This window comes from Gobius niger (genome assembly GCF_951799975.1).
Source record: "Gobius niger genome assembly, chromosome: 15".
Lineage (NCBI taxonomy): Eukaryota > Metazoa > Chordata > Actinopteri > Gobiiformes > Gobiidae > Gobius > Gobius niger.
Genome location: NC_136866.1, coordinates 10,689,145 through 10,698,536, shown reverse-complemented (window position 1 = coordinate 10,698,536; position 9,392 = coordinate 10,689,145). Strand labels below are relative to the sequence as shown.

The 9,392-nt window shown below is 41.2% G+C and overlaps 1 protein-coding gene and 1 pseudogene across 2 annotated transcripts; both read left to right on the top strand.

Moving 5' to 3' along the window:
* Positions 1-2,041: 2,041 nt before the first annotated feature.
* ttll2 (tubulin tyrosine ligase-like family, member 2) lies at positions 2,042-5,216 on the top strand. The gene is made up of 3 exons (XM_079572046.1): positions 2,042-2,278; positions 3,386-4,695; positions 4,790-5,216. The coding sequence occupies exons 1-3, from the start codon at positions 2,057-2,059 to the stop codon at positions 5,112-5,114; spliced, it is 1,857 nt and encodes a 618-aa protein (XP_079428172.1). The 5' UTR covers positions 2,042-2,056; the 3' UTR covers positions 5,115-5,216.
* Positions 5,217-8,249: 3,033 nt separating this feature from the next.
* LOC306975140 (tripartite motif-containing protein 16-like protein) lies at positions 8,250-9,005 on the top strand (annotated as a pseudogene). Its single transcript has 2 exons — positions 8,250-8,353; positions 8,509-9,005. The product of its transcript is annotated as a tripartite motif-containing protein 16-like protein (transcript).
* The last annotated feature ends 387 nt before the right edge of the window (positions 9,006-9,392 follow it).

The following is a 9,392-nucleotide window of genomic DNA, read 5'->3' as shown; positions in this document are numbered from 1 at the left end:
CCTATTGATCAAAAGGACACAGCTAGAGCTTCAGCGCCCCCTGTTGTTCACAGCGAGTTTAGTCTAAATTAGTGCACATGTAGTTGCAGACTGTTTTCTGTGTATATTTCCCTGTTTTTTCTTTAAATATAATTTCATTATTTTCATTGTGTGTTTTTAGACATTCGCTGGTCTCTGGAAAGGCCTTATTTTTGTTGTTGTTGTTGTAGGCTAATAATAAATAATAAATTTATAATAATAAAAAATGCAAACATGCCCTGTTTTCTTTCTTCATATTTGCTTCAAAGGACAATTGTCAACCAGATTTTGAAGACTTGCTTGAAGGGGACCTGATGTTTCATGTAAGTGCCAAACTATTTGCTATTTTCGACCATTAACCAGGGTGTACTCGGTGCCTTGGGGAAAAGCACCGATCCAGAGTCAATGCAGGACTGTATGTTACGAATGCCTGAAATGGACTTCAGGCATTAGTAACCTCCATCAGGAATAGAAGATCCAAATAATTTGTATAATCAATTTATGTCATTTTAGAGGTGTATTTCAGTGTACAATATGTTTAATTTTTAAAATGTGTTTTGATAACATTACATTTATAACCCATCTGTAATTAGAATTAATAAAAGGTATGGATTTCTTGTTTTGAGGACTGAAGATGTGTAGAGGTGAATCCTAAATTGACTCAGTACCTTAGAGTTTGCTCTCGTGTGATATGACACCGTAGCCTTGAGTGAAATATAATCTTATAATGAACAGAGGAGAATGTGAAAAGGAATGAGACGAATCCTGTTCGTCCAGTTGGGTTATTGATGTTGCACTACACTCATTGCTTAATTGTCATAAAGGCAAAGATGAATGCACTGCACAAATCAGTGATCAAGTACATTAAATACACACATAATTCACAAACTATATAACCTTTGATACTTCTCTTTGACATATTTTATACTATATTAAGCCAATTATAATGTGCAGGGATTTAATTTGCATATTTGATTAAACTTCAGTCAATTTATAGGTTACAACAGAGTAAACTGGTCTGTAGAGGGAGCCACTGGAACACTCGGGGTGCACTAACTTAACAGAATGTCTGACAAAAAGCTGTTGTCATTAGAGTCAAAGTCAACTGAGAACACATGAGGTGACTATTGTATGTACAAATCATTTCTGGTGATGTTTGCATTATTGAGCAGGCGGTATCTATGTACAACTGTGGCATTGTCTTGGAGCTTGTACCTACATTTCCCCCTCCTTTGTCTCCTCTTGTTGTGACTCTATTAGCTTGAGCACAGATAATGCCCTCTCTGTCACTGTGAGCTGCGAGGAGGCTGATCCGAGCTGGGACAGTGTCAGGTTAGTTTGGCCGTCTCAAATTTACTCTCATAAACACTTTGGATCAAACTCACAAGAGAAGCAGCCAGGGAGTAAACTGCTGCCACTAGGTAAGCTTGATTTACTACTACATATCTGTTCTGGATCATTTATGAAAGAATAAGGATGCAGTGTTTTTCTTTATTTCAGAAAATACAGCCAATGTTTTTTTTTTCCTTGGCAACAAATATATGATTTTTGCCCTTCCCCTTATGACGAGGAGGATTGTTGGAACAGTTGCAATTTGTGTGAGTTTCTTTGAGGTCAGAGTTTCTCAAAGTGATACTCAGGGTCATCTGCAAGTCTTTTCATTTTATTTAGAGATAATTTCATCAAAGCTTTAATGCATTTCATTTATTAACACATGGTTCACACATCAATTTCACTAGCCCCGATTTAATCCTGATTTGATCTTGATCTGGATCTGGTGGTGGTACGTGGGGGATCAAATATTTATTTTGGTGGTATTAAGTACATAGTATTTAGCCCATAGCATAACGACATTTCTTTATGGTACATGTATGAGTTATGTTATTCAAGTACATTTTTAATATAAGGAGTGTACTTTTTGCTTGTAATTCAGGACTTACATACCCATGTCTACTTATTCACACAACTAAAAGCTACGTTTCTTGTGTATCTTTGGTTGTAAAAAGTGGGTGGACCTGGTTGTGGTAGAGGATGCTGCATGGCTGCGTCCCTGGTGTTCAGGCTGCATGACCGGGGCCCCGAGCTGGTGAGGGAGGTGCTGCTGGAGCGGGGCTGGGAGGAATATGATAGAAGGCACAGACAGGACGAAGACTGGAACCTGTACTGGCGGGCCTCGCTCTTTCACAAGTCGGACTACTACAACCTGATGCCATGGCAACGGCTCAACCACCACCCAAAGACCGTCGGCATCACACGCAAGGTTTGGACCATTTCAATAAGAATCAGGCAATCGAAAATGCAATACTAGTAAGTGATCACTAGTCAGAGGTCATTCCTTTGTCAGAGGTCAATACATTGGGCTCAGGAGGTATTTTAATCCCATATTCCTTTGGCTGTGGTTTAGTCCTGGTTTAGAGCAGCTTCAGTCCTGATGCTACAATAGTCGCTCACCACCACCAAGTACGGAGCGAATGAATAATGCAATGTAAAGCGTCTTTGAGTGTCCAGAAAAGCGCTATATAAAATCGATGCATTATTATTATTATTGATGCATGATGAAATCTGATACTGAAAATGTCTTTTCTTTTTTTTATCTACACCCCAGCTCAGCTTTTATGGTTGTTCAAAAGCAGCACAGCTATAATTGAGAGCATTTGTTAAATACATTTTAGTAGCGGTTAATTTTCCATTATTGTACTGTAATCTTGTGTCATGCAAATCATTCAGCACAGGTGACTCTTTCAAACTAAATTTTGGCTGTAGTTTTCTTTTATGGCATATTATCAGATATATTTTCCCCTGCAAAGTTTATGTAACTGCAATCCATGAATCAATAGAAAATAATAGCATGATTCTACAGGACACGGTGGTGGGACTATGTCTCCGAGCTGGCCTGGTGTCGCCTCGGGGTCCCCCCAGAACAGCTGGAGGAGGTGTGTGTGGATCGGGAAGTTTGGGCATCTCTGCTGAGACTGCTGCCCCCGCGACCCGGCCCCGGATAAAGCGGAAGAAAATGGATGGATGGATGGATTCTAAATTATTTGTGTACAATAGCTACATAATGAATTATAAAATATTTAAAAATATATCTGAAAACTAGCAGTAGTTGGGCAGTCAGAAAAATGTAGACAAACTAAACCAATGATCGACAGTGGTTGTGCCCTTGGGCAAAACACCTCATCCAAATTCACTTGTGTAATGTAATGCAATGTTTTATCTTGAGACTCTGTGGCTGTTGGTGCCGAATGGTGCCGAATGGTAGCCGCTTCACAACACCAACAGTGTGTCTAAAAAATAAGTATAAATAACTTCAAAGTCTGGGCAAAAATTATGCAGTGTATGAGTTGTATTTTTATTTTTCTCTCAGGACTTTTTGACTCGTAACCTCAGAAGAATGAGAACCACATTTGGGGCTGGCGTGTATGACTTCAGCCCGATCGCCTTCATCCTCCCCAATGACTACACTCGTTTCCTGGCTGAGTACAACAGGCTGCGCATGAGCCCCGGTCCCCCCATCTACTGGATCTGTAAGCCAGTCGACTTGTCCCGAGGCAGGGGAATCTTCATCTTTGAGGATGTTAAGGACTTGGTGTACGACTCATCAGTGATTGTGCAGCGCTACATCTCCAATCCTCTTCTTATTTCTGGCTACAAATTTGACCTGAGGATTTATGTTTGTGTCAAGAGCTTCAATCCACTGACAATTTACATCCATCAAGAAGGTTTGGTGCGTTTTGCTACAGAGAAATACCAATTGTCCCATTTGGGGAACCTCTACTCCCATCTCACCAATACAAGTATCAATAAGTTTAGCCCATTCTACAAAACTGAAAAGGGCAAAGTGGGTCAAGGGTGTAAGTGGACAATGAGCAAGTTTCGGCATTTCCTCCATTGCCAAGAAGTCAATGAACTTCTTTTGTGGCAAAGGATTAACAACATTGTGACTTTGACCCTGCTCGCCATTGCTCCTTCTGTCCCACACTTTCCCAACTGTGTGGAGCTACTTGGGTTTGATATTCTCATAGATGTGAAGCTAAAACCATGGCTCCTAGAGGTCAACTACAGTCCTGCATTGACTCTGGATTGCCAGGCAGACATTGCAGTCAAAAAAGGCCTTATAAATGATCTGATTGATTTGATGAACTACAGATGGGTGGACCGCTTTCGAGACAGAGCTTACAAGAGAAAATTGCACAGATGTTTAAAAGTGAATCGGTCAGATGCTTCAATGGCGGCGCTAACTGTAAAATGTTCAACACAAAAGAATGTTGAAAAGACATTGCCACAAGGTGAGAAGCTTCCTCTTCTCAAACCTGAAAAAAGCCAAAAGAAATGCAGTGGTTTAATTCCTCGATACCACAGGTATCTACCACCTGTCGAAATGAATAAATCAGGAGCTAAGAGTGGAATGGTTAGCGCTAACACAACTACGTACAGTGACAACAAGAGTGCAGACCTGATCCTGGGGCCAAGGACAAAGTTGACAGGGGTGAAGAAACTCCCCTGTCCTGCCATCACAGCACGTCTGCCTGGCCCGCCTGAGGTTACACTCCGCGACGACAATGAAACTGAAGCTGAGGTCACACCATCCACAGAGACAGACGTTTCCTCTTCGACATGTGATACGCCGCAGCAAGAGCCTTTAGCCGGCTCCTGGAGGCTCCCCAAGATCCACAGGTCAGAACTTTAGTCAGCTTTGGTACTGTTGTGCATAGATACAGCTAACGTTTGTCCTCTGACCTTCACAGAAATGTGTATGTTTGGTTTACAGTGTTGGACAGAGATCAGTGAACACAGCTTCAAGTCAAACCCGAGAAAAAGGAACAGCAGTTCCTCCACCCAGAGTGGGAGATTTCATCAGGACATTCCCCTTTAACTCTGCGACCCTTAAAGCGTCCCAGGAAATCTTGGATGTGAGGACAGTCATACAAGAACTCCTCAAGCTGACCGCCAAGTTGTCCCACTGCAGTCGACCCATCAGGAGAAAGATCAGACTGGACAGTGTACGGGACAGTGAGGGGGATGGGACGTTTGAGTCATTGTTTTGGGGGCCCAAAGATCCGAAACTCATCAGCCACTGTCTGCAACATTTATAAAGGAACAGTGGATGGAAATACTTACAGTAGTTTGTCATGACAATAATGAGTAAAAAGTCACCCTCCACCCTCTATAAACTGTCAGCAACTTGGGATTTAAAGCTGACAATTCAAAACAGCAATACACGATAAGATTCCATGATATCTAGACACGAAAATTTAAAGGGATATTTCAGGATTTTTGACATAGGGCCTCATAGTTATCTAGAGTGTTATTGATTTCTGGAGATACTTTTTATTATTATTATTCATGCAGTCCTTATATTTCAAGAGTTTAGTGGTGCTAGGCTATTGCTAGGCTAGCGCATGTCTATGGTAAATAGTAGCCTGCATTAAAAACATCTTCGAAATCATTGGGTAGTCCCCCAAACGTTGCCATATCTGATTTGTAGAAAGCTCCTTTGTGAATTCAAACTATTCATTCATACACCGGTGCCTGCGTACACTGGTGTATGAATGAGAGTGTGAATAGGTGACTGGTTCCTTATTGTAAAGCGCTTTGGGCCTGATAAAGGTAGTAAAGGGCTATATAAGTTGAGTCCATTTACCATTTTATTGTAGATCTGGCAACCTAGCAGATCACTCTGCCGCTGCGTAGCTTACAGCCAGGAAACTGATGCTGCTCAAATATAAGTTCTTTTAAATGCAAAAATTGCCTCAGGTGCACTGTGCTTGGGTCAGACTGTTTTTAATGCAGCTTAGCACCACTAAACTCTTCAAATATAAATATATCTCCAGAAATCAACAATAATATGGATAACTCGGAAATGAGGCCCTATATTAAAAATCATGAAATATTCCTTTAACTTAATAAAAATAAGTTTACAAAATCAAAATGTAAATGGTAGATTTTAGAAAAAGTTGATACAAGGAAAACTCTGGAGAATAGTTCACTGGTGTGTGGTTAGTTGTTGGATGCTTTTTTAAATTGTTGACTTGCTATTGCAGCTTCTGGATGCTCTATCGCAGTGGTTCCCACATTCGGGTCCGCAGGGGACTGCAGGGGAGCCCCCAAAGCTTGTTTACAGTACATTGAAAAACCACAGATTTTGAAAGGAATTGTACATTTATTTGCTAAAATGTACCTCTTTAAATCAGTATTTAGCTATTGTAAATTATTTTCAGGTAATTTTGGTTGCAAAATAAAAACTTAACAATAACTTAATATTAATAAATTATTATTGTGGGGCCCTGGGAGATTTGTGAAACAATAAGGGGGCTGCGATGTCCCGGACATTAGGAATGGCTGCTCTATCCAGTACCTCCGTCATATGTAAAATTTTGGAAGTTACTGATTACTTACGTTGGCAAAAATGATACATCCTTACCGTGCTGCTCAAACATTCATGTGTTATGTGCTGTAACTCATTGGTTTAATGGTCATGGGCTAAAATTACACTGTGGGGCACTACAGCCCAATTTACTGTATACATGTCCTGTTGTGCCTGACTGATGATTTATTTAACAGGATCCCCGTTGCTTTCTCTGTTACTGACAGTTTGCCTCATTATGTCAGGCTGAACCTTGAACCTGTGGCATAGTCTTACAGGGGGGCTTCCGAGGTGATTTCCCCTTTCCAAATCCTTAGCAGCGAGGTCCAGTAACTTAATCTTGTTATCTAACTGTAACACATCTAACCAGGCTATCTATTGGTTTCTGCTGGTTTCAATGGGAATGATCTACTTTCACTGATTTGATTTTGTGGTCAAGACTACAGTGGTTCTCAAACTGTGGTTCTAATCTTGTCAATTTTTAATTCAGGATTATTGTGGTTTAATCTTGGTATGGACCAAATATAGATCTGGTGGGTCTTGGTATGAAAAGTTTAAAGATCCACTGATTTAAAGGTGCATTATGGAACTCTTTATGTGAAGACCCAGCGGCTGTATGAGTGGTTAGCATGGCACCTACTTTCCATCACAGTGGCCTCTATGATGGTACAGAATCAAGTCTCTCTGAGGTTTTCCTCTCGCCAGAAAACCTATAAAACAATTGATCCTAGAGCATTGTAGAGACCACCATGATCTAAAGTAAAGGCACCATGATCACCAAGACAGCGCTGTGTCACAAAAGCTCAGTTACTCACAATTATCTTTTTTCCCTCCGTATAAAATGTTCCATAAAGCATCTTTAAATCTAAGTTCAAACTTAAGAAAACACACGAATAACTAAAAAATATAGATCAAAAAATATAACACTTCTAAAGACACATTAAACCGGCTGACTTCACAATAAGCTATGCACTTTCTCACAAGCACTCCCTGCTCTTGCCTCTAATCACAAACCTTTGGACCCACAGGAAAAACCTCAGATACAACTTCATTGCCTTATTCTTTCCCATAACTGCACTGCTAAAATGGCAGAAGCCAAGAGATTTGTGGAGAAATGTGTCTGTTCAATTTGTTTGGATGTCCTCAACTATCCGGTCACAATTCCTTGTGGACATAACTACTGCATGGAGTGCATCACCAGCCACTGGGACACACAGCGAACAGTTTATACTTGTCCACATTGCAGAAGGTACTTTGTTTCGAGACTATACTTATGAAAAACACCTTGCTGAAAGAGTTTATTGAAGATTTGAAGGCAACCAAGACAGAAATTACGGATAAAAGTCCACAAGATGTCCTTTGTGACGTGTGCGATGGCAAGAAACTAAAAGCCTCCAAATCCTGTATGCAATGCTTGGTGTCTTTTTGCGAGGAGCACCTACAACCTCACTTCAAGTTGGTGGTGGTCGGAGGGGCCGATGGCGCAGACTGGCTGCCTCACTTCCGTCAGTCTACCCCAGGGCAGCTGTGGCTACAATAGTAGCTTACCACCACCAAGTATGGAGTGAATGAATAGTGCAATGTGAAGCGTCTTTGAGTGTCCAGAAAAGCGCTATATAAAACCGATGCATTATTATTAAGTCCCCTGTTATTAAGAAACACAAGTTATCAGCGCCATCACAAAATCTTCAGGAACAACAAACACAATGAGGAGCTGAAGATGTTTGCCAAACAGACCAGCAATGCATATGCTTCCTGTGCTCTGTTGACGAACACAGGGGACATGACACAGTCCCAGCGATAACCAAGAGGGCTCAAGCAAAGAAGGAGCTGGAGAGAAGACAAAAAACAGATCCTTCAGAAAATGAATAGTAAAGAGAAGGACAAGGAGGCGCTTCAGCAAGATGAGACGGCTGTCAGCGCTGCAGCCAATGAAGCCATTGGTCAAAATGACAAAACTTTTTTCCAGTTTGATTCGTCTCGTCGAAAATAGAAAAGGCAAAATTGAGATGCAGATCCAAACGCAACAGGAGAAATACTATAAAGACATGTCTGCAGCGGTTTCAGGGCTGATCAAAAAACTGCAGTGTTTTGAACGATTTTACAAACGGTTTAACAAACAGTTCTGTTGATGATTCATGTCCTGAGACGAGGGAGGACCTCCTCAAATATTACCGAGACATCACACTTGATCTGAACACAGCTAACACCCAGCTGGCACTATCCGATTTCGACAAAAGGGTTACCTTAATAAGCAAACATATTGGAGTGGAGCGGGGTGGAAGGTGTGTACATTGCAGTTGCATATAAAAGCATCAAAAGGCAGGGATCATCAATAGAGTGCCCACTTGGATACAATGATTAATCCTGGGTTCTGTATTGCAATAAAAGTAATTATGTTTTTTGGTTTAGTGGTGTCAGCTGTCCAGTTTCAGGTCCGCGATCGACTAAAATCGGAGTCTACTTGGATCACGTGGCGGGGTTGTTGGCGTTTTACAGCGTGTCACAAACAATGACCTTGCTGCACAAAGTTCAGACAAGGTTCACTCAGCCGCTGCATGCTGGACTGTGGCTGTATTATCCAATAGGGAACACCGCCGCATTTTGTAGACCCAAATAAAATGTTTATTGGTTTTCTAGTTTAGTCATTTTGGATGATTTGATATGAAGTAGGGAACGCCTGGAAGATGATTTCACTTGTCTTGTAGGGCTTAACTTCTACTATTTGAAGAAGTATGGATGAAAGTGATCTCGATATAATTTCAGAGGGGTGTCCACAGTCCCGGGTCAGTAGTATGCAGTATCAGTGCGCTGTCAGGTGTAATGAGGTCAGTCACCCGCTCCACACTGGCTTTTGTGACTCTTCATCCATTATTCCTGAGGTGCTTAAAGGCCACTTAGCTGCATATTCTACTGCAATTTAACTTGATACTTAACAAGACTGACGTGGTGACAGAAATCCCAATTGCTGATGTGAATTTGACACCTTTTCTAAATCTGTTAACGA

Bases quoted from the DNA above. Each gene is read 5' to 3' on its own strand.
- ttll2 (XM_079572046.1), top strand. From the start codon at position 2,057: ATGGCTGCGTCCCTGGTGTTCAGGCTGCATGACCGGGGCCCCGAGCTG. The intron at 2,279-3,385 runs GTTTGGACCATT...TTTTTCTCTCAG, and splicing joins CCGTCGGCATCACACGCAAG to GACTTTTTGACTCGTAACCT. The intron at 4,696-4,789 runs GTCAGAACTTTA...TTTGGTTTACAG, and splicing joins AGGCTCCCCAAGATCCACAG to TGTTGGACAGAGATCAGTGA.